This window comes from Chrysemys picta, chromosome 8 (assembly GCF_011386835.1).
Source record: "Chrysemys picta bellii isolate R12L10 chromosome 8, ASM1138683v2, whole genome shotgun sequence".
NCBI lineage: Eukaryota > Metazoa > Chordata > Testudines > Emydidae > Chrysemys > Chrysemys picta.
Genome location: NC_088798.1, coordinates 95,462,715 through 95,488,061, shown reverse-complemented (window position 1 = coordinate 95,488,061; position 25,347 = coordinate 95,462,715). Strand labels below are relative to the sequence as shown.

Below are 25,347 nucleotides of genomic sequence, written 5' to 3'. Positions count from 1 at the left end.
CATGAGGACCCAAGAGAACTGAGTTGGAAGATGGAATACCACTGAGGAGGAACCCTACACAAGATACAAGCACAGCGTTTATAAAGTTTGATACAGAAAATCTATTTGATATTTATTAAACTTAGTTTCTCCAGTTACAGTTTTGCATTGTACAAAGCATTTTAATGACACAGTAGTTAAAAAGATCTTTACAAATTGAAATGTGATACCCTTTTCTCCAAATATTTTAATTGCCATAAATTTGTTTAAAAATACACATTAAACGCATGTTTCAGACACTAAACTTTCTATAATCTCAATACCACAAAATACATAGAATATACTATACAGATGTGGAAAAATCTAGTTAGTATATAATACTTTGCTCACCATTAACAGCTTTATTACGTGAAATGCACATACTGACTTAGAAATCCTAATTTTGAGCCTCAAAGTACCCTTTGAAATTTCAAATGTATTGCAACAAATAAAATCACAGTTTTTTTTATGTTTTTGTAAGTTTTGGTTGAAGACCGATGCCTAGAAACAAAATGTAAGACATGGACTTGTCATGTACAAAGCATAGGATAGAGACATCCTGTCATTAACAGTACCTTTCTGCATGATTAACAAGGGCTTTGAAGTGATAGGTTAAAAGTTACCTTCCCCTGCCCTACCCAACCCTCCTCAAAAGAACACACAACCCTTCTTCACCAAATAATAATAATTTCAAATAAGATAAAGGATCTTTAATAAATATATAAGCACTTTATCCTCCATATACAAAATTTCTTCAAACCATTTAAAAGGGGGGACAAGATACAAACATCAGTAACTGTGCTTGAAAAAGTCATGTCTGGTCCTTGTAGTTGAACTTTCAGATATTTAATGCCAATGCAGCCAACAAATATGGGCTACAATACTTGTGTACGTAACTGCATGATTTCCTAAGGTTATATCTAAAAAATTCAAGACTGGGAACATTTCATTCCAATTTGCCGATATGGACTCCATTAATAAATATGGAGTTATATCAATTGGAATGGTTGCATTTCTGTTAAGTTTCCAGATGTAATTAAAGCAGGTAAAAAAAGTTTATATGAGGATAGCCTATATAAACTATCCTGGAGCAGCACTTCAAACTGCTCAACATAGTGTATTCAATTTAATCTCAGCTGAATATTGGAATAGAGAAAGAGCTAATGCTGTCATTCTCAAAGACTGTTCTATGAACTGGCCAGGCTCATTGCTCTAGCATCCTCACAATGAGACAAGAATATAGTTTTATTTTTATAGCTACCCCTGCTCTTTCCTCCTAACACTGCTATGTTTAAATGGCATCACAGGTAAAACTCCTTCAAAAATAATGTGATTTGACAACATGATTCTTTATGTACTTCCATCTCCAGGAAATCAGTCCTCTTAGAATAGTCTGTGTTTGTCTAACAGAGTTGGCTAGCAAAAGCTTTGGCGACTCTTTGTTTAAAGATATCTAAGATTAGCTTTGTTGTTGGAAATATACAGCTTTCCATAATACTGATTCACTAGACCTAAAGTAATTCAATCCTCGACCTAAATATTTATGAAATATTTGTTAGGGCACTAACCAATGATTTGGAAGTTACTTGCTCCCCAATGGATAAATTCAAACTTGACTTGCTCAGGCCCTTTTGTAACTGTTTTAATATAAACGCTGCAATGACAGTACATTTTTCTGCTAGGTAAATGAAATATTAAATAAAGCAAAGGTAGTCTCTTTTCTACTAGTTTGGCAAACTACACAGTTGCATGCCTAAGGATTTATTTCACTTGCCCCAGGCAAGTACGAAATTATATTCATAAAGTACGGACTCTCTATATGTTGCGTCATTCATAAATACATTTTAGGGTGTGTTTTTTAATCACAGCAATCAAGCCTCAGCAATCTAAAAGAATATACATTGCACTCCTGTATAATATCAAGATTCCTCACCAGTAAGATGGTGATTCAGCACTCAGTTTAATAAATAATATATCAATATAATCAGTTGCACTATAATCTAAAAACAAGTATAACATATACTTTGGACAGACTGAGTTCATAGATATATATATACACACACACACACACACGTATATATATTCATATACACACATACATGTATATATATGTATATATATACACACACACACACACACACACACACACTAAAGACACATACAATACAAATTGCATACTGCCGTCAAAAGACAAAAAAAGAGCCATCCAATGTGCTCTGTTTTACGGCCAATATTTTAAATCAAAATAAATCATGGGCTATTTTGTTCTGGTGTCCTGAAGGCTCATTTACAATTATAAATGATGCAACTTGTCATTTCGGAACCTGAAAATTTGACAGCAAATTCAAAATAACGTTCATGTCTGAGCAAGCCTAGTCTGATTATTAAGCCTTTTTTTATTAAAAAAAATAAAAAAATAAAAAAAAAAGGTTCACCACTGGGGGGAGGGAAGAATGTGGAGGGATGAATAAAAACTACAACACTGATATGTGTTAAAATATAATCATATAGGGAATCCTTAGTACCAGGAGTCAAGGATTCCTTCATGGTAAGACACTAGTGCAACTTGCATTAGCGCTCAAATTACATGTATTTCCCACATTGCTGCTTAAAGGTTAAAAAAGGACAGGTTTTGTTAGCCTGCGTTTTGGCAGAGAGATGGACGCTTATGAACTATTTTCATTTTGTTTTAGCTACTCTATCAGGCAAAATAAAATTATCTCCCTGAAGCAATGGGTAAATCCCAAGTTAGATATGCTTTTGGAACTGTCAAACAGAGTTTAATCCGTTTGAAATGGCCTAAGTCGAGGGAGGAGTGAGTTTGTTTTTAACAAGACCATTGCATATGTCTTACATAGATAAAAAACCTGGGACAATATTCCAGAAGGATTTTACCAGAACGTATACTATTTAGGCAGGAGACTCTGTCAGTTCAGGTCCCCATTTTGACAGACTGTAAAGAGTCTTCTAGATTTCTTTAGACATTTAGAATCCATTGGTCTGGAGCTAAGGGATACACTAAACTGGTCTCTTGAAAAATGTACCACCCAAAGATACTGATGAGACTCTAGTTAAGAAAAAACAATATTCCCAGAGATGAGACCATTCCTGCTTACAGCAATGGTAACGGTGCACATAACGGAGCAAGCTAGAAACAGCCATGCTGCCTACTGCAGCCCTATTAAAAAAAAATACAAACAATGCAGCTTCTAAGAAGGTATTTTTATATAGAGTCAAAAGTGTGCTAGGCACTTTAGAGTATTACAAAGGAAAAATAGTTGACAGTGTCCCATTAACCAATATGCAGAGTTTGAGAGAGAAAGTTCCATCTCTAACAGCGAACACATAGAAACTAACTTACATAGTGATTCAAATAAAAAGGGTGCTCAAACAGACCTGAATGTAGGCTGAAGTATAATGGGGAAAGTCATAGGTTGACTAACTGTCTCCATTTGCATATAGCAAACTTTTCTGGAAGTACAAATAATGTTGGAACACAAAGGAAGCTCTACGAATATGCAGCTACAGTTTAGTGAAGTTACTAATTTGCAAAACTTCTTAACTCTTAAAGCCCATAGGACATACTGCAGTACTAAGTAGCGTAGAATTCTATTCCTTCTTTTGAGGTTGCCATCATTTTGGCACTTAACTACAACTACACACAAATTTAGTGCAATAATTTTCCTGAACATGCACGTTCACATCTGATACAGAATAAGGGGGGCAATGGGAGATAAAAAACAAAGCAGCATTCCACAATATCACTCTAATGAGTTCAGAGTTTGACTCTTTAAAAGGAGACCACTGTAACAGGAAGTCAGTTTCTATGACACACACTAGGACTGATGAAAAAGAAATGGAATTTTACCAAAAGTACTGCAGAAGACCAACTCCATACAGTATAAATGGTCCTGCTGTAAAACTTCATCTTGTAAACAGTTCATAAAATCTTCATCTAAAAGTAAGGCATAAGGCACACCAGACATGATAGGGGCATTAAGCAATATTGAAAGGAATATAATTTTTAACCTTTTACTCAGACAATAACCTTATGTGGAAAGGTACTTTGGATTACAACTTCTTAAAAGCAGCCACTTGGAACTCAATGCAGGATTCTTGTTGCACCAACATACTTCTAAAGTGAATATTCTGCTCCCCTAAAACATTAACGGGGGCCTCCATTAACATGGGGGTAAACAGAAGTTTTAAATAAATTCTATATCAGAACAGTTTCACGTCACTGTGAAAGATGTGATCTGCACCCCACAATGGCCATTATCACGTGATAGTGTCCATCAATTAGCAGACCCAAAAGGAAAAGATGGATCTTAAATCACCTTTTAGGATTTTTGGTTTCCCAGTCAATGGAAATGATACAAACAGTTCTAATAGAAATTATTTATCTGTTCTTTCAACTGTTAAGTTGGCTGCTTCAGTAAGCATCAAATAATGACAAACAAGGAGACAAAACCTATTTTAAACAAAGAGATATAAAAAAAGCACAAGATTGTCCATTTATGAAACGTTTCCAGTATGCACCTATCAGAGACTGAAGCTCATTCTCACACCACTTCCATATTGCATTAAATGCAAGCTTACTGTAATGTTTTGTGATTGCTATAGTGTTAACCAAGTGTTCTGAAATGGTCTTGAAAAAACAACCCAAGTTAGACATAACTAAATATCTTTCCATATACATCTCTTATATTTTCATTTAAATGAAATATCTTAATGTGTAGAAGAATATCTCTGGAACTTTTCTTAAAATTCAGTACAAATTCTGTAATAAAACTGTACTTATTTAAGATTTGAGTCATAGGCATTAGGCATGAAAAACTTGTGTCCCTACACTTTAGAACCTATCAACCCTTATTTTGTTTTACAAGCTCTACCACCACAAGACATTACAGAGTAACAAGCTCACGCAGTACTTAAATAAAGTGTCTACATTTAATCTCTGCTAAGTACTTGATAGGGTAAGTTTATAGGAAGAAATAGCTAAGTCTTAAAAGAGCCCATAACTGGGCTTTGTAAAAAATTTTTTAAAAACAAATGAAAATAAATAGGATTTAAAACTGATTAGTTATGTATTATTGACTGGAATTCCAATCCCACTACAGAGCAGTGAAGCCATATCTTAATATGTAGCCGATTTTAAAACATTTAAATAACTTAAAAATGAGAATACTGAAGAAGTCCATTAACATGATGTGGTTTGGGGTTAAACACACAGAAGAGGATGGGAGACGTGAAAGCATTCCTTGCTTTTAGTGTCAACTAAGCAATGTGTTATGGCAGTCTTCCTTATTGACATGACACAGTGTTGTGGAGAAAATCAGAGGCAGCAAGAAAAGTGTGTTCTACTTTTGATTCCTTCAGTTCAAGATATCACTTAGCATCCAGACGCAACCAATGTAATCCCTGTCGGGTGTAACGCACTAGGTCTGTCATGATGCTCGAATTAAAGATCAGAGGGCCCATAACTTTATCCAGTTCAGCAAAGAACTCTAGAATGACACAAGAAAACAAATCAAACTATTTACATACACTCTCACATTGACTTCCCTCAGGTGGATTCCTCCTCAGTACCACATTCTCCAATGACATACTAACAAATATTACACATCTCTCACAGATGACACCAGAGGAGAGAGAAGAGGTGGAAGGAGGTGAAAATGGTACAGGGATAAAAGACAATTTCCAATAGAAACCTAAACATTTTTGCAAGAAGATGATTGATAGGAACAAGTGGAAAAGGGTTTGCACTGAAGTTAAACACTCTCAGAAGTGGTGAGTACCCTCTCAAAGAAATTTGCATATTCATTAAATAAATTTTTAGAAATGGAAATCTGAGTCCATCATTGTAAACTATAAGTTATATCAAATTATATCTGGCTATACATCGCCAGTGTGAAGCTTATTTATACATTCAGAATCAAGATCATAGGAGCAGTCTGAGATATTACTGAAAATCTAATGCAATAATTATCCATCTTTCCCTACAGCAAAACACCAACTGACAAAACATACCTGGTGTACTATTAGTGGATTCTCTCAATATGAAAGAGCTATTAGCATTTATGGCATAATTCAACACATTTTGTTTTACAATCAGATTCTGCCAAGTCTTACCTCTTTGCTCTTTAGAAAGCTGTTCAGCTTGGTCCCAAATTTCAGTGGCATAGAGAAAGTTGGATGTAACCTGGACATAGCTGGCTGCCATCTGGTGGATTCTCTGTGGAATAGTCACAGAAGAACTGCTCCCTGAAGGGTTGGTTGCCCCCGAAGAGTAATTCCCTGAATTTCCTGGAGACAGCTTCGGAGAGACTGGAGATGGCATACCAACAGGTTTGCTAGTTTAAAAAAAAAAAAAAAAAAAAAAGAGCACATGCAGTATTTTTAAAATACAAAATGTCAAAATATGTATGTATTCTGACACATCAAGTTGCATAATTTATTAATCTGGAATGATAATAGTTTGTACTTCTATAGGGTCCTTCCATCTTAGGATCTCTCTTTACTTACATTTAAGTAAAGAAACTAACAAGTTTAAGTGACTTGCCCAAGGTCATATGAAGTGTGCATCAGAGCTGGGAACAGCATCCAAGGTGTGTGGTTTACCCTTATGACCAAACTTCCTCACCATTTAATTTAATCGTTTTTATAGAGGAATGTTTAATAAATGTAAGTTTTAAGGAATACACTTAAAAGAAACCTCTGAACAAAATCAGAACCACATGAAAGGGCTATATTGCCATACATGTTGAAATTTCTCAATTACAAATCTGAAAATCTAAGTTTTAGTAGGTTACTTCAGATTTATATGTTCTCTGACTACACAGAACAGATAAATACATCAAAATACTACTCCGAGGGTTTAAACAGTACAAGTAAATTGCTCCCTATGTTTTCTCGTGGAGTAGTTGTGTTTTGAATATATTGTTGCAAGCTCAAATGGTTCCAGGCATTTTAGGAAGTCTATTGTCCTCTTAATGCTGATTGAATTCAGCTTCTGCAGATTATTTTATTCCATTCCCTCTCCCCCACAAGATTTAAAATGTCTAAATCAAGAAGGAAAGTAGTTAAATGTACAAGTTACAAAGCTGCTTACCTTCCCATGCCAGGTGACGGTGCTTGAGAATTATTATAGGAATTCTGTTTGGGAAAAATAAGTTTGCGGGGTGATTTCCAAGGGTATGTTAATTGCTTATTAAAACAAGTTTTACAAATGGATACATTTTTTTGTGATAACCAAAAGTCTGAACCAGTATGGGAGAATCAAAGGACTTTAAATTTGGACAAAATATCCCATTTTACTGCTGACAAACTAAGGCACCAAGAATGTAAGTGATCTGTCTATGGTACATAGCAAGCCAGCAAAGAACTGGGATTAGAACTCAGGTCTCCTAACTTAATTCCTTCCACTAACCACTAGACTATTCCCTCTGGTGGCAAGTTTCATATTTTTTCCAATCTTCGCCTTCTAACAGCAATGTGAAAGCTGTTAACACTGGCATTGAGCAATTAGACTCTTTCCTCAAAAACTAGAAATTATATTAGCATGCTCTTCTCCTCTATTTAAAGCTAGGATTTCCAAAGAAGCCTACAAGCTTCCAAATAAAATGCCTAATTCCTATTGGCTCCTTGGAAAATCCCAGCCTTAATACAGATTAAGCAATCTCACCCGAGTTTTAAATGTCCTGACTGAGTACCTCATCTGAAACAACCTAGATTCAAATAAGTGAGTAAAAGGAGGATTTTTTTTCAGCCTCTTGTTTAAACCAGATCAGATTTAAAACAGATTTTTACTGAAAATTCTAGAAAGTCTCATGGGAGTATATGAAAGTTCAGGCAAGCTGGCTAAGAGCACTGCCTTTTGAACCTTGGTAAAGCTGTTAGATGAGCTAAAAACTATTTATTCAAACACCAACTTCTGCAAATGTTGGATAGCTGCAGTCATAAAATGTATCACTAGAAACAGAATTCCCTTAAGATCATACATAAAAGCGAAGGTTCAACTTTGTAATGTCTGCAGCCAGGAAGAGGTACTTTTTATCCTCTCTGAAATCTGCTGAATTGTTTATTCTTTAAAGCAGACAAAAGCTAGCTGAAATTATTATAAATGGAAAAGTATTATGCCAAGACCAGTAGGGTTATGACAACATTGTGGTCATGCTGCAGTAACAAAAAAACAGAGTTCTAAAACACTGAACATGAGTTTATTTTAAGAGCCACATTTCCAGATAGGGGCATATCAACGTACACGTGTTAGAGAAATCAGGAAAGTACCTTGGAATTTCCATATTTTTTTTTTTTTTAAAGGACTCAGTAATATAGGAATTTTTTACCTTTAGATGTTCTGTCAGTGTTTTAGAGTATTTCAATGCACTCTCCTTCTTCAGTTTGAAAAGCCTTAGATATAACAGGGACTGGCATCGAAGACTAGGCAAAGAAAAATGGCAACACATTTATAACGAGTGTGTGCTTACACCGTTCAATAATGCATGTAAACAGCTAGCAGCTGTGTGTTTTTCAAACATACTCTCTGAGGTATGGAGTCATAGTTTTGCCATCAATAGTAACAATGTTTAATTTGTCAGAGAAACGAAAGATAGTCTAAGCTTGAGCACAAGACTTTAGATACACAATCTTCATTGTCTTTACTTACATAACCAGAGTCCTGGTCACTGAGTTGAGAATACAACCCTAAATCATCGCCTAGACTAGCAAATAAATGAAAGAAATTTATTAAAAAAATAAATGAAGCCCATTACACCAGGATGTGCTGATACAACATGCAGAGTCTGACATCACATTTCCACCCCCCTCACTCAACACCAAACTGATTCCTGTCCACTCTGTACTCAGCAGCCTGAAGAATTTGGAACGTTAGGAAGGTGATTCTTTGACATATACCCCAAGCTGACTAATCAGTAGGTGGGCAAAATGGGAAGATGTTTGGGCTCCCCTAGTCTTCTGCTGCTGCTTCTTTCAACCCTAAGGGTCAGTATGCAGTTTAAGGTCAAGGCCACCTTTGCAAGGCAGAGGCTCAAATCAGTGCTATAGCACCTCTATCTTTTAAGCAATAAATGTTGATATTCCTGTTTCCAGAAGAATCACTAAATTATTTAATGCAACCACTATGGCTTTATGAAATATGTAGTGTCTCAGAACAGAGATACAATGGCAGAGAAATATACATTTAACTTGACAGCAACACCGTCAATTTCTCATAACAGGAAAATTCCACAGCCACGTAAGTGTGAGCATGAAAGCAGAGCTACAGACACTCTGATGCTGCAGCTTTAGTAACAGTCTAACTCTACTCAAAAATTCACAAGCATATAATAAGTAGTCCAAAAACTGTCTGTTTTAACCATTAAGCTTGTCATATCTATAGATCAGTCTTTTCATGCGACGCCCCCCAACCCAGAAGCCACAGTCGGGAGCAGGGCCATGGCTCCCGGGGACATGGGTGGGGTAAGGGGACCGAGGCTGGGGCTGGAGCCACAGCTGGGCTGGGTGCCAGGAGCTGGGGCCGGAACCAGGAGCGGAGCAGGAGCAGAACTGGGCGGCACTCCCTCCCAGGTCCCTGTTGGGGCTGGCCCGGACCCCGCTGTGCCACCCCAAGCCTTCCTCCATGCCCCGCTAGGAGAGCGCACCCAACAGTTTGGGGACCACTGCTATAGATGGACCAGACATCACAAGGAAATCAGACTCCCATCAAAAGCATTAGCTTACTGCTCACTTTTCATTAAGTTTATAAGTGAGAAACAAGAACAGATTCTTGGCACTATTCATATCACTTCAGTGATAAAACTAAAACATAAAGGAAAATTTTTTTTGTCCTTAATGTCTCCTTTTTATTCCCTCAATATTCAAATACGCAGGAAGGTTAATAACAGACATGAAAGGGAGACGCTATGCTAGCTCTCACTACCTAAGGTAGGGTCCCCAAACTTTTTACCTTGTGCCTTCCCTTACCCAGTCTGCACCCCCACGGCCCCTGGAGCCGAAGCCAGGAGTGAGGCTCCGGCTCTGGGAGCAGGGCGGGGGACATGGATGGGGTAAAAGGGCCAATGCTGGGGTGGAGGTGGAAGTGGAGCTTCAGCCAGGGGTTGTGGCCAGGAGCAGAGCTGGGTGGTGCTCCCTCTCCACACCCCCCGTGGGGGCTGGTCTGGGCCCCAGCTGTGCTCCACAGAATGTTCCTCCATGCCCCTCCCCCCCCCTTCTAAGGTTCAATGAAAACCTCAAATACCTTGGAGCACTGAATTTACAATTCAGTTAAAACGAAACAGTTAAAAATACCACTGTGCTTAACCTTTGGACATAGTACATTCACTAATTTGGCTCAAGATGTTTTATTAAACCAAAATATACGTACCAAAGCACTGCTAGTCTTTTATCTGCAGCCGTAGCATCTGGTGCCAAATAATTTTTCAGTTTCATAGTGTATCTGCAAACAAAGACATCAAGTAAATGACAAATAAATGACAATATAAAATAACGCATTATCAGTTGCCATTTCTCATTTAATAGTCTTAAGAAAACTATTAAGGCTTAGTTCCAACTGCCCTCATATTTTACCAGAGATCCGTAGATATTTACTCAAAAGTCTGGATGAGGAAAGTTTTGGAATGTTTTTTGTTTCTAATGTTACAATTTACACTAACATTAAGACCTTTAGAGGAAAGGATTTAAAAGTCCTTTTAAAAAACAACATTAAGCCTCAAAATATGGATAAGGTGGGTAAATTTTTACAGATGAGAGATTGCAAGTATTGGTGGCAAAATCAAGAATCAAATCTGGGCACCTGCTCCCAGTTCCCTGGGTCTGATCACTAGGCTTCACTTACTACTTGCTTTATAAAGCTTACTTGATTAATTCCACAGTTTCTGAATACATAGGGAACGGGGACTTGGATTCCTGAGCATTTTTCTCCAATGCATTCCCACATTCGATGAAAGACACTACAGCATCAAGATAGAAAACAGCTTTCTCAAACCTGTCAGACTGAAGAGAATGAAACTTTAAAAACAAAAATAGAGAGAAGTGGGAGAGAATTACAGTACTATAGAAGAGTACAGGTTCAGAAGACTTAAACCAACCTAACATTATGTGCAACCACCAGACAGATGTTTTGAGTTCTACTTACCAATGCATCTGCATTGTGCTTTAACTTCTTTGCTTCTTGTAAATAATGATCGGCTGAGTACATCCTACAACATAAAAAAAGAAATTCTGAGTTTAATAAGATGAAAATTGAATCCCTTTCTGTGTGTCAAGCTTTGTAACTATGGGATCTTTTGACATTGCTTTTTCTTCCTTCCTCAAGTTACAGCGCATATAATTTTTATCATATAGACCTTTCAACAGTTAAATTTAGTTACTTCGGTTACTTCCAACTATTGTTTTAAGACCGCTAAGAGTCACTGGATTTAGCCAACTTATTCCACGTTCCCTAGCCAAGTAAATCAGACACGTTAGCAGAGGTGTCAGCTATCTGACATGTGCTAGTGCAGAGTTCCCAGTCTGCAGATCACAAAGGATAGTATTAACCAGATGTGAAACTTTCCAGAAGAAATCAAGACATGTTCAGATGGAGATTCCATTGTTATTTTTGAACTTCTGTCACACAGGCTGATCTGTGATATATGGCTGCAGGTCCTAAAGCAAGCTCCAAAGCAGGGGCGAGTAAACTTTTTGGCCTGAGAGCCACATCGGGTTTCAGAAATTGTATGGAGGGCCAGTTAGGGGAGGCTGTGCCGCCCCAAACAGCTAGGCATGGTCCAGCCTCCGCCCCCATCCAACCCTCCCAGCTTCTCACCCCTTGACAGCCCCCCCGGGACCCCTGCCCCATCTACCCCCCCTGCCCTCTGTCCCCTGACCGCCCCCAGACCCCCCCACCGCCCCATCCAACCTCCCCTCTCCTTCCTGACTGCCCCCCTCCGGGACCCCTGCCCCATCCAGCCACCCGTTCTCCCTGACCGCCCCTGGAACCCCCGCCCCTAACTGCCCCCCACCGCTGCCCCCCACTGCCCCATCCAATTCTCCCTCCTTCCTGACTCTGCCCCTCCCACACCGGGACCCCTGCCCCATCCACACCCCCTTCTCCCTGTCCCCCGACTGCCCCATCCAACCGCTCCTCTCCTTCCTGACTACCCCCTCCCCCCCCCCCGGACCCCTGCCCCATCCAACCACCCCTTCTCCCTGCCCGCCCCCGGAATCCCCGCCCCCATTCAATACCCATGTTCCCCGCCCTCTGACCTCCTCCACCCCATCCACACCCCCAAAACTCCCCTGCCCTCTATCCAACCCTCCTCCCCGTCCCTTTACCACACTGCCTGGAGCGCCGGTGGCTGGCGGCGCGGCTGCACCAGGACAAGCAGCTGCACCACCTGGCTGGAGCCAGCCACGCACAGCGCAGCACAGAGCACCGGGTCAGGCCGGGCTCTGCAGCCCCGCTGCCCAGAGCATTGCGCCCACGGCGCAGTGAGCTGAGACTGCAGGGGAAGGAGGGCAGGCAACGGGGGAGGGGCTGAAGCTAGCCTCCCAGGTCAGGAGCTCAGGGGCCGGGCAGAACAGTTCCACGGGCCGTAGTTTGCCTAACTCTGCTCCAAGAGTAATTACAAGAGATCTTTAATTTTCTATTTTACTGTATTAAATGCTGTATTTACAAGGTCACTGTCTGGAAAATCTTGTTCAGATTTTAAACATACAAATAGTTGAGTTAAACATTCCCCTATTTCACCACAATATGAAGTACTGGGCACACCCGATTTCATTTAAAGTCAGCATTTTATAACAGTTCATTTAAAAGTGAATCATACCCTCCTTTCTTAGAGAGGCACTAGTTGACACTATAAAAGGAAAAAAACTAATCTTTAAAAATCAGTTTACTGCAATCTAAAACCAAATACTAAAATGTTTAATTATAATTATATGGTTACTGCATGGCATAGTCAAAGCCACCCGGGTGCCCTAATTATGCATTTCCGTACCTTAATATATTTGGATTTCTTTTAAGTTTATTCTGAACTCTGAATTTCCTGGCTTTAACATATTTGGCTTGTGGATAACTACAACTTCCCTCTAACTACAGATATATGCTCCGAACGTTAACTCCATCATAACTTGATTTTGTCTGGGAATACGTAGAAGAAAAGCAAACCACTCCCATAATCAGGTTGTTTGCATATGGTCCTTTATGTTGGCCCCTAGAAGTACTTAATCCAAAAAGCAGTAATTTTAAATCACCCTTGAAGTAGTTGATAAAACTAGAACTGAGCCCCTGTAGAGAACACCCAAGTATTTGCATGAAATATTTCATGAATGGATAATCTTGATGTGAATTTGGGAAAAAAATTTTTTTACTGATTCACATTCTCCAAAATTTTTCAGCTTTGATTACATAGGACCAAATGATTCCATGATCCCAAGAAGGGGAGCCAACTCAGCCCAAAGAGGACAGGCAGACTGGTCTGGTGAGGTGTGAAGTGAGTCTGCAGAAAGGGAGACTAGTATTCTTAAAAACGGACATAGGACAATCACATACTGTCAGAATCCACTGCTTGCTTGTTTCAGGCCGAGTACGAATGTACAAAGGAGGCCATGGCTCCTGGTAGTGGCTGAGACGTCAGCCAAATTAGTGATACATGTGTCAGGCAGGCATACAATTACACAAACAGCATGCAGATCTCCACAGAATAATACTGTACATGCATGGCAAAGAACATCCCCTATACATAGGAAGCTACTATACATTTTACAAGTTACACACCGAAATTAGTGACCTGTTTAGGGAAGAGGAAATGTAACGTGCCTGGCACCTCTCACTGTTCTCACCTGTCATCAAAAACAAGCTTTGCTCTTCGGGACTTTGAGCTGTCTGTAGCTGGGGTAGATGCAGGAGGGCAGTTTGATGAACTGTTTAGAACCTTTTCCTGAGAAGAAATAAATTGCCACAATTAGTAATTATAAAAGCAGTTAGAAATCTGTTTTAAAAAGAGATGATTGTTCATTGCTTAAGTTCCTCCTGGTAGTCTCACACTTGTTAAATGGAAACTAGGTCAGTTTTGCAGCAGGTTAATTGCCATTCACATTTACTACTTACACATCATGGCTTTCAAAGGCTTCTCTCCTCATTGATGCTCCAACATATGCTGGGGGTGGAGCCAGACCGAGGATCAAGGAACCATAACCAGTTCCCTTACAAGCCCCACTCTCTGATGGGCCAAATGGATCTACGCTAGGATGAATCTGATAAAAGTATTCCAGGCACAACTGAATTCTCCTCCTCAACTTAGTAACGGCTAACATTCATGTATTTTACTGTCCTAGAAGAGATGCTGCATGTATTTTTTGCTTTTCTATTCCTTTTAGAAGTATCAACTCTGTAGCATGATTTTTGCTTTAATATTTCAGAAATGGAGTGATCATTCTATTTTTCAAGCATCCAAAATGTGCAAGGAGCCTTCACAAAGAGACATGGCTCCTACCCCCCAAAATCATACAACTTCAGCTCAACATGACATAGTAAGTGAGACACAAGGTGGGCAGGGTAATATCTTTTATTTGACCAACTTCTTGTTGGTGAAAGAAACTTGACTGCTTCAAAAAACCCAGCAACATATAATCTCCGTTCACCCACCACCAAAATGCAGCCACTTCAGAACAGAAATACAGCCAGCTGTACCAAATGTTCAGTGACACACGACAAGACTATACTAATTTAAGACAAGAATTAAAACCAATTTAAACTATAAGGAGATACTAAGGTCTGGTCTATACTACCCGCCTGAATCGGCGGGTAGAAATCGACCTCTCGGGGATCGATTTATCGCGTCCTGTTGGGACGCGACAATCGATCCCCGAATCGGCGCTCTAACTCCACCAGCGGAGGTGGGAGTAAGCGCCGCCGACAAAAAGCGGCAGAAGTCGATTTTGCCGCCGTCCTCACAACGGGGTAAGTCGGCTGCAATACGTCGAATTCAGCTACGCTATTCACGTAGCTGAATTTGCGTATCTTAAATCGACTCCCTGCTGTAGTGTAGATGTACCCTAATTACCCAAATAAAAAAAATAAATGGCCAGACTTGGTTCAGCGCTAATGCAGAAGGAAAAAAAAAAAAGGTGCCGGTGAATCTACAATACAATCCCCTGAGGGACCTACAGGCTCCTTGGAAGTCTCCCACGCATGCACTGACTAGACCAACCCTGCCTGCCTTACAAAATCTGATGAAGTCAGCATCTGAGGTGGATGTCTGCAATCCTAGTTTAGATATTTCCCTTGTTTGCTATTCTTGACCACCACATCACATTTTTCTCAGTTCCTATTTGTTATTTCAATTGGCACACTTGGCTGTCATGATTAGTTCCTCTGACTTTGCTTCAAACCTTTTCTCCAGACACTACTGAGGTTAGCAATAAAAGATTTACCAAGTACTGCAACATACCAATAACATCCCTAATGCCTCATTAGGCTTTGAGGTTCTGTTTGCTGCAGAGGCCTCAAGACAAGCTGGCACCAACACACTACAATGCAATCCAGACCTTGTGAATTAGAGTCACATTTCACCTTTGAAATATTACATTCTTGCCATCTGATAGTACAGCAGTCACTGAGAACAGCTTATCATACAGCTAGGTTTAATACCATGTTTTATCAGACATCCTCAGATGTTATGCACCACCCAATAGTATCCATTTATATAGGTGTGAATAGGCAGAATCCCTAATTCTCTCTAATATCTACACACCAGTGTAATGCCACAAGAACACATTTAGTCTGAACTTCCTCCCAAGCTATTAGTTTCTAGAGATTTTAATTTTCAAAATCTCCTGTCCCACCCCATTTTCTCCCCCGACTCAAACATAAAATCTCTTTATTCTCCTGATAGCAGCTAATTACATCCACCTGGTCTGGCAGCCAGGGCAAGTCAGCAGACTAGCTCTTTAGCCTTGGGAAGGGTCCTATCCTGAAACACACCCAAAGTGAGGGGAAGGGGGAAGAGGAGGATTGAACCATCTTTTCCTTTATAGTCAGGATAGAAGTACAAGCTGCTAAAATCACAAATGGCTCAATTATTCAATTGCATATAAAATAGTATCATATTGTTCTCCTATTTTACTTTTATATAAAAAAACTCTGAAAAATGTCACTGGAATCAAATTAAATGATTAATAAGCAACCTCTATAGTTAGAACACTAATCACATTTGTAAATTTAACATTAGTACCAACCTACCCCCAGGATACTACAATTCTAATGAATAGCTACTGAGTTGTTTTCCATTTACAGGTTTCCTTATGACCCAATTACTTGTGCACTACCACAGGGAGTAAACACCTTTAAAAACTAAATTACATTTAAGCTTAAAGTCAAAGCCTGACAAATTATTGCTTGGATTACACATTGACATGCCAGACTGCACACAGAGAAACGGTGAATATTAGAGGAAAGCATTTACAAAATAAACTTCTTACCTTGACTTCCCTGGCATTGCTAGAAGCCTTCCCTTCTGTCTTTTTTTGTTTGGAAGATGAGTTACTTTTGCTGCTGCTACTCTCCTTATTATTGGTACTGCTTGATTTTAAGGAAGAAGATTGACTGACTGTTCTCTTCCGGGACCCATGATCTTGTTTGGGATCTTTCTGAAGGACAGGGGCCACAGGAGAAGGGAGCAGATCCTTCTCTTTACCTGCACTTTGCTTTGAAGACCTGCATGAAATGAATAAGTACAGCTTATTTCTAGATACAGTGACAAGAATTATTTTGACCTATGACTGTATATGGGGATATTTATTTTTCACCTCATTTTTAATAACTGGCTTTTGGGTGAACCAGATTGGCCTTGTTTTTACCATTTGATCTTGTTCTGATTTGAAAAGGTAGCAGATTCTAGCCAGAAAACCACTTTTGTTTAATAAAACAAAAACCAAACATTTACAACCTGAAAAGTTAATGCCAATGTTTATGCCAACCTGTCTATAGCACTGTTAAGGTGGAGACTTTGTTCTGAATGTTTAGACTAAGAGATGGTATAGGCATGTATTCTATTTGCCCAAGCAAAAGGGAAAGCTACCCTTAATTCAGTCATCCAGTACATATGTATCACCTCCCCACCTTGACTGTTCAAGGACTACTGTTGGCAATCAATGGCAAGCCTCATGCTTGCTAACCCATCTTCCAGTTGGGAAGATAAGACATTTGGACAGCTATTTGCACAGTAATAAATTGCTCAAAGAAAAATTAAACACTTTTCATACTATTAATCTAAAGAACATTTGGTTCTTTGCTGACAGAAGACAAATATCAAAGAAAGAATAAACTTAACAGCCCCAGCAGAGGAATCTGCAAATCAGTTTTACAGAGGCTCTGAAAAAATCTTAATATTCACAACTGAACTGAGTGTTACCCTGTGGTATGCAGTATTATTGTACTTGTTGGTCCCAGTATATCAGAGACACAAGGTGGTTGAGTTAATATCTTGTAATGGTCCACTCTAAGATATTACCTGACCTACCTTGTCTCTCTGTTACACTTGGTAATTCAGAGTGGCCAAACAGGTTTCTTCAGATTATTCATTACAGTGGAATATGTGGTCCAGTGCCCAGATAGATTTTTATTGTGTAATCTGAAGTAGCACATATTTTTAAGAAAAAGAAAATCCACAAAAATGAACAAACTTGCCACTCATTAAAAGTACACTAGGAACCTTGCTAATTTGCACCCTAACTCACTGCAAAATGAATTGTATGTATGGATAAGATTGGAAGGCTTATATTTTGCCAGTTGTAGGTTAGTTCTAATCTATGATAATCACAAATATAAATGTGGCCAATTTTAAAAAAAAATGTGGTGTATTTTTTAAAATGATCCAGCAGTTGAAGGATGGGAGTAGAAGTCAAGAGACCCGAGTTCTAATCCTGACTAATCACCGGCTTGCTGCACAATTGGGGGGGGGGGGGGGGGGGGGGATTAAATCTGCAGTTTCCACATCTGCTGAATGGAGAATTAATCACCCATTTCGCAAGGAGTGGATTAATGTGATTAGGTGAAGTGCAGATTGACTAAGTCTTACATATGTTAGTGTTATGCAGCTCACCTATTTTTAAACACTGCCCTGTATTAAGGTAAAAATTAGGGAAAATTAGTTCCAGCAGGAAATAAACCCAGCCTATTCCAACCCCGTTATCAAAGGTAAATGACCTTGAACAAACTATTTTGTAATAATGAAGTAAAGTTGTTAAATAAACCAACTGTTCTTTGTTAGGAGTGAACCGTGTTCCAGTATGCCTGGTTCTGGGAAGTACCTGCATTCTGATTAGTTACTGTGAAAACCCCAAAGTCAAGGTAAAAGGGCAGAGTCTGAAGAGTGGGTGCACATGAAATCTTGCCCCATGAACAGTGAGCTGCAACTGATTTTTTCCTATGTGAGTGGTGGCAAGCAGATATTTAGGGGGACATTTGTAAGTGCATATAGGGTGTTGGGTGCCAATCTTCCCCTTAATGTATGCTAAACCTTATAGACTTAAACAGCCAATTTTCCCACTGCACTTACTCTCTATTGCTGGAGGCCTTGTGGCCTGATGAAGACTTTTCTTCCAGTTTAGTTTTCTTGCCTTCACTGGTTCTGTTTTCATCATCATTCTGAATAAAGCAAGCACAAGAGAGCTATCAGGACAAAGTTTGATATTTACAGGTTAACTGTCCCTCAATGTTTTACATTTGTCTAGACAATTTAGCAAACCTTTTACAACATATGGAACAGAAGCACTACAGCAGATCTGAAAATCATTCCCTGGTTGGATCTAGCCCATGTTTTAAGATAGTTGACCACAATGGAATTACTTATCCCAAACAGAAGGCAGTAGTGAATGTCAAATGATCTACCAGTAGAACCAGGAGTGAAATGTGGCTGCTGAAATTACTGAACTACTTAAAATGTGATAACCTAATTTATTCTAGCCAGATTTTTGTTAAAACAATCTACACCTCATTATGCTGATATATGAAGGTCTCCCAATAAGAGTAGGAAATTAATTTTGATTTTGCCAGACCATAGGGGATTAAGAAAAGCACTTTTAAAAAATGATTCATTCAACATTTGTCAATATTACTTTTGATAAGAGTTGATGCTTTATAAAATAGTGGACTGTAAAAATCAAAAGGTTTTGAAAGTGAATTTCAAAACTGCCTACACACTTCCATTAATCTTCAAATCTATCATAAGCAGTAGCAACAGAAAAACAAGTGTAAAATAAAAATTCTAATGAGCAACTCAGCTCGAGATTAGAGTCCAATTAATAAATCTTTCTGTAATGCAATGCAGTAATAGAATGCTCTTTGGCTACAGGACTGCTACAACCCAGCACCCAAAGATCAAAACATGTAAGCAACTGACATTTGTCAGCTGTTGGATTTCTAAAGTGATTGTTGCAGAATTTCTCACACAGCCTGCCTCAGTATTTTGGGGTAGGCCTGAAAAATAGTTTGCCTCTCCCACTTGCCTCAAAAACATACTCATGTCCACCATGACTGCACCAATAGGCATAGGTCTCAGGACTTTGAAGATGATTAGTGAAATGATTCTTTGGGATACAGCCCAAGTTTAATTGGTCCCCCCCAAAGCCTTCTGTTCCTGATGTAGGAGAACAGCTCTTTATGCTGGTTTCTGTCCATAACAGCCACCATTTTTGTTATATTGTTTTGCAAGGAACAACTGGCCAAATAAGAGGGGGGGCATTAGGTTCGAAGCTACTAGAGACTGAGTCCATTCAAGTGAGTGCTAGAACTTGTATAGTAGTGCTATACAAACACCAAACAACATCCTCCTTGTAAGGTAGGTATTATCCCCATTTTTAAGATAAGAAACCTTTCCGCCTTACTTTCATTACTTGATGTAGGGCAAAGAGGTAATCTGAGCTGGAATAAGAATGGAGGAATCCATTTGTTTTCAGTCTCATGTCAAGTTCACCAGACCATACTGCTTCTCACTCCAAGAGTGACTGGAGATCAGTTCTTGGTTGCTCAGCAGGGAAGCTGGCACAGTTGAAGGCAACTGTTTGGAAGGGAGCTTGCAGCAGCATTTATACCACCAGTGCCCCTTTGATATTGTGGCGAATTGGGAGATATCTGCATTATTCTTACATTATGTTTGACTGTTTCCTTATTCAATGTTCTATTGCTGCCCACTTGAATTCAAAGAGCTGAGTCAGACCAAAGATAAGACAGAAAACTGCCAGGTACACACCTTCAGAGCAGTTAAGAGAACAATGGGGCTACTGTAGGTATATGCTAAACATCAAGAGGCCCTGATTTGTTAAAAGATACCCCTGGCAGAAAAGAGGTGTAAGTGATCGGCTTGTCCTGAGGCTGACACACAGAACTGGAAGAGAGGTTGGAGCAGGTACATTCCTTAAGCAGGGCCTAGGCCAGCAGCAGTTAAGAATATGTCTACACTGTAGATGGGAGTAAGCTTCCCAGCCTGGGCAGAAAGACTCATGCTAGCTCAACTCGAACTAGCATGCTAAAAATAGAAGCAAGGATGTTATAGCTGTGGCCAGGAGTGGCGGAAATGCCCTAAAAGCATGGGGGGAAGGAGGAGGCAAAGACGCCCTCTGGGACTCCGTGAGGAGGGAGGGTAACAGAGCCAAGGCTCCAAGCCTGAGCTTGAACGTCTACACCATAGTTAAACAGCCCCATAGCCTGAGCCCTGCGAGCCTGAATCAGCAGACACAGGCCAGCCACTGGTGTTTAACTGCAGTGTAGACATACCCTTATGGCTCCAAATCAGGGCTTCTCATGGATGATTTCACAGAACTGCAGGAGTCACACATGGATGAAAACCCAATAGATCATTCAGTCCACTCTTCTACCAAGCATCCCTGCATTTTCCTAATAATCGAAAACATTACCAGGCAAAGGCCAGCATAATAGAGATTTTGGCAATCTGCTGATTGAAACATTAGTGCCAGTGCTGGTGTCACTAAGAAAAGGCTATTTACCCAACTCAGTACCCAATGATCCCACATCAACAGTCAATTTCCCAGCACAAATTTCATCATGACAATGGGAGTTACAATGCCTACCAAGCTCTCACACAACGCTAATTCTCCGCCACCTGCCCCGGAAGTCCAAGGAACCCTGAAGCCTAGACAGATTCCCTTCAAAAGAAACAGTACCACTTCTTAATTGGCCAGAGGAGTCCCCAAGACTGAGCACTCTCTTTCTTTGCCACTGGGCTATCCATCTCACCTCAGTAGGAAGCCATCAAGAGATTCAGACTAGATACGTTTTCAATTGATCACTTACCTTATGTTTCCTTTTGCCCTTGGTGGAATTTTTGTCTGAGGCTGTTTTTTGGGACTCTCTTGTATGCTTCTCTGGCACATTTTTCTTCTCCACTTTGGGTGGGTCTGTGTCCTTGTAAGGCTTCCCTGGTATTCTTGATAAGAGGCTCAGATCGATCTTCACAATAAGTGGATACCGTTCATCTGGATCACTGAGTGGTGAAAGAAGTTCCTTCTCTTCCATAGGAGAGAACATTCTTTGCCGAAAAAAGCTGTCATCCTCCTCCATGGAAGACTTAACAGGAGTCCTATTGCTCTCAGAGTATTTGGGGGTTTGTGATGAAGGAGGCAGGCTCTCGTTTTCATCAGAATCAGAGGATGAGGTATCTGTTTCTATGAATTCCCTGGATTTCTGGGAAGGTTTGCTTGAAGCCTTATATTTCTTTTTCTCTGCTGTAGGCCGAGGGGAAGATTTGGGCTCCTTCTTTATGTTGGGTTTTCTAGAGCCCTTTGTGGCTGCCTTATGCCTGTTTGAGGGCATATTTGTTGCAATGTCTACAGGGGTTTCACTTTCTATTTTAAGCCCTCCTCTGGGCTCTTCAATAGCTGTCTTGTCTGCCTTCTTGGGCTGCTTTTTACCAACAGTCCTCCTCTGTGTTGTGCTATCACTCTGTGCAGGTGACTTCTGCCTGCCACGACTGCTTTCCGATCCTTTTTGGGTGGTTTTGGAATCTCGCCCAGGAGTGGAGGAAATGGATTCTTTAGACCCACTTTGATCCATATACCCATTCCCAGAACTCTGATCTCGGCCATCTTTTTTGTAGCCTTGTGAAGATGGGATATTACTGTCCACAGAAGACGCTGGTGACACTTTATGCGGATTCACTTTGTTCAACCAGTTGTCAAGTTGCCATTTGTTTGTTGGTGGTGGCTCAGGCTAAAAAAAGAGGGAGGAATATTAAACACTATATATTTTCTTCCCCCATTTTCCTCCAAGGGCTGCAATATTGTGCTGTACACCAAGGTAACAGCTATGCAGAAAGCTGATGGTGCTAATGAACCAAGTATAATGTGTTGGAATACAGTGTAAAAGCCACAGCTCTTATACCTTCACTGTGGAGAGGCTGATTACACAGAGCAGTGACAAATGATTGCTGGCAGAGGATGAGAGGAGCCACAGCGGATGCTGTTGGCCCAAGCACAGCATCATGGTGTGACCCAAAACATTGTGCCATATCACAGTTACATCAATGACTAAATGGAAGTTTGTGCATACCATGCTTTAAGCTACTTTTTTCATTGTTGCAGTATTACTGTATGAACATGTCTGTCTCCCAAGCTTTCAGAGCCAAGTAGCATGAAGTACATGTCAAAGTCAAGTGCTAAATGAGTTTGTTTTTTAAAACAGTTCATTTAGCATATCTGATGAACTGCTGCTGAAAATCATTCCAAAATGTTTGTCAATTTTACGCTTTATTTAGCATCTTCTCAAACTATCGCTCAGTTCTTAACTGTCAAGATTGATGCAAAGATCATGGTACTCAGGGATTATTGTAGATGGATTATAACTCAAACCAGATATCAAAGCTTACCTCTGGAGATGCACTCTGGGATGGCTCATTAGCCTCACTGTCACTGGAACTACTTTCACTTTCAGAGTCAGATCCAGAACTACTTTCAGATCCACTATGGCTGCTTGAGTCATCCCTGGAATTATCTGCTCCTTCACTATTATGCTGTGAAGGTTCAGAATTGCTGGGGAAAGACAAAAAAGTAAAATAATCAAGACTATGTAAGACATACAAGTTTCACATAAACTAACAGAAAATTCTACATAATTGAGTACAGCAAATAGACTGGGAAATGATAATTACTTATATAAACAATTACTGCTTTATTTTTCAAGCTGTTAAATATCTACTTGTTGGAGGAGAAAAGCTGTTTGACCAATGATCAAGTTCTAATCACTTCTTGGGTTAGCACAAGCCACAAGTCTACAGTGTCAGATATGGATTTTTAGAGCAGTGAGATCAAATTAGGAAAACTCATCTGCTCAAGTGTTACTTCATTTGCCGTGAACTGCTAAAAATCAGTTATGAATGCCTACCTTCCAGGTGTACTCCTTGGCACTATCTTATCAGAATCCTGTAAATTAAAAAAAATAAATAAAACCAGGGTGAGGAAGAAGCCTCCATAAATTATATTATGTATTGTGTACTGCATGGCGACGAAAACAAAAATAGAGCTCTAATACTCCTTCCTCATCACCACCAACAAATATACTTAGCATATATAGCATCTCTCATCTGAATACATTGGAATAGTTTACAAAATTGCATATTATCCTCAGAGAGGGAAACAGATTAAATTTAGCCAAGTTCACACAGCAAACAAATGACAAAGTCAAAGAGTCCTACACACCCTACTATGGTTTTGAGAGTTCCAATTCCTCTCTACTCATCACCCTGTGTCATTCATCTTTCTGTGTGAGGACTGGTCACAACTTGGGTCTATCAGTGTTATTCCTCAATTGCCCAAGGGGCTGATGTTCAGCAACAGAAGGCCCTATTCCCATGCTCAATGCCTCATCAGCATTATCCTGAATGAATGAATGAATCAATCAAGAAAGACTGGGATTGGAAACTAAAACAGAAAATGAACCTGGAATACTAAATGGCAGTGCAGACAACCATCATCATCTAGGTTCCTGAAAGGGCTATTTTTAGAATTATCTAAGATCAGTGCCAAAGATAGGACAATTTGTATTATAGAGAGTTAGTATCAACTAAGGGAGCATCAATTTTCCCAACTAGAGTGACAATGCTACTGTAGAAGTAGTAACAGAAAAAGGAAATTTGGTGGGAGTGTTCACATACATTAGACACAACCACCAATCCCAATCCTGAATTAATGGTGTGTGGAAAAATTTACGCCACATATTATTTTGAAGATATGTTGTCCTTAAATGGCAGGCCACCACATGTGAGGGGGGAGGGAGGAGAGAGGAATCAATCCTGAAAAAGTCTCCTTGTCACTAAGTTTTTACTTCTTGAGTACATTCTATTCCATTTTATGTTGAGGAAAAGGCAATATGAAATTGCGACAGTGAGATTTGGAAGTCTAAAGGCAAAACTGGAAGCAAGGACTCCCACAAATAGTGATTATATATTCCAAAAAGTAGTTATACTGTACTGTTACAAAGTTACTTTGAAAAATCTTGCTTTTAAATTAATGCTTACTGACAAATGTTCAATTTGCAACCAGCCAAGCACTGCATGTTTTTAAAATAAAAACTTAGTATTGAACACTTCAGTTGTGTCTCCTGAACTTTTCTAAAACTTTAGTACTTATGGTATGTACCTGTTCACCATCACTGTCTTCACTGCTGCTGAGTTTTAAGTCATCTTTCAACATACTGAGTGAAAGAAAGAAAGAGGAATAAATTTTTCATATACTCTAGAAATTAATTCCAAAGTGGTGTTAGGCTATAAACTGATCTAAAATGTTACTAGGAATTTTCCTTTGTTTACAGAGTTCATTGTGTGTGGGAGTACACAAAACTCAATACTAAAATATTGAATGCTTAAGTATAAGAATCCCTTATACAAAAATATTGTGCGTCACACTTTGGTGTGAAAGGACAAGCGACCACTTATAGAATTGTCTTCTTGCATGCAAATGATCAAGAGTATTGTTTAAACAGAATTAAGGAGGCCAGAGAGTGACACTTAGGCTTGGTCTACACTAACCCCCCCAAATCGAACTAAGGTACGCAACTTCAGCTACGTGAATAACGTAGCTGAAGTTCGAAGTACCTTAGTTCGATCTTACCTCGGTCCACACGCGGCAGGCAGGCTCCCCCGTCGACTCCGCGGTACTCCTCTCGTCTAGCTGGAGTACCGCAGTCGACGGCGAGCACTTCCGGGTTCGACTTATCGCGTCCAGACAAGACGTGATAAGTCGAACCCAGAAGTTCAATTACCCATCCGCTAGTTCGGCGGCTGGCATAGACGTACCCTTAGAATTCTGTCATAT

At 39.7% G+C, this 25,347-nt stretch overlaps 1 protein-coding gene across 6 annotated transcripts in view; it reads right to left on the bottom strand.

Annotated features, from left to right (window-relative positions):
- Window positions 1-713: 713 nt before the first annotated feature.
- AFF4 (ALF transcription elongation factor 4) overlaps window positions 714-25,347 on the bottom strand; it is an 80,718-nt gene continuing 56,084 nt past the window's right edge. For 4 of the 6 annotated variants that reach the window (XM_065555908.1, XM_065555909.1, XM_065555911.1 and 1 more), the window contains 14 exons: window positions 24,673-24,727; window positions 23,420-23,457; window positions 22,905-23,067; window positions 21,335-22,249; window positions 18,582-18,670; window positions 16,504-16,738; window positions 13,864-13,961; window positions 11,174-11,237; window positions 10,895-11,046; window positions 10,403-10,474; window positions 8,367-8,460; window positions 7,130-7,173; window positions 6,151-6,371; window positions 714-5,525 (listed from right to left, as the gene is read on the bottom strand). In XM_065555908.1, coding sequence (XP_065411980.1) covers window positions 5,407-5,525; window positions 6,151-6,371; window positions 7,130-7,173; window positions 8,367-8,460; window positions 10,403-10,474; window positions 10,895-11,046; window positions 11,174-11,237; window positions 13,864-13,961; window positions 16,504-16,738; window positions 18,582-18,670; window positions 21,335-22,249; window positions 22,905-23,067; window positions 23,420-23,457; window positions 24,673-24,727 — 2,359 coding nt within the window. In that variant the 3' untranslated portion in view covers window positions 714-5,406. The remainder of the gene's footprint in view (window positions 5,526-6,150; window positions 6,372-7,129; window positions 7,174-8,366; window positions 8,461-10,402; window positions 10,475-10,894; window positions 11,047-11,173; window positions 11,238-13,863; window positions 13,962-16,503; window positions 16,739-18,581; window positions 18,671-21,334; window positions 22,250-22,904; window positions 23,068-23,419; window positions 23,458-24,672; window positions 24,728-25,347) is intronic. The other 2 variants (XM_065555910.1, XM_042850871.2) reach the window with 1 other exon arrangement.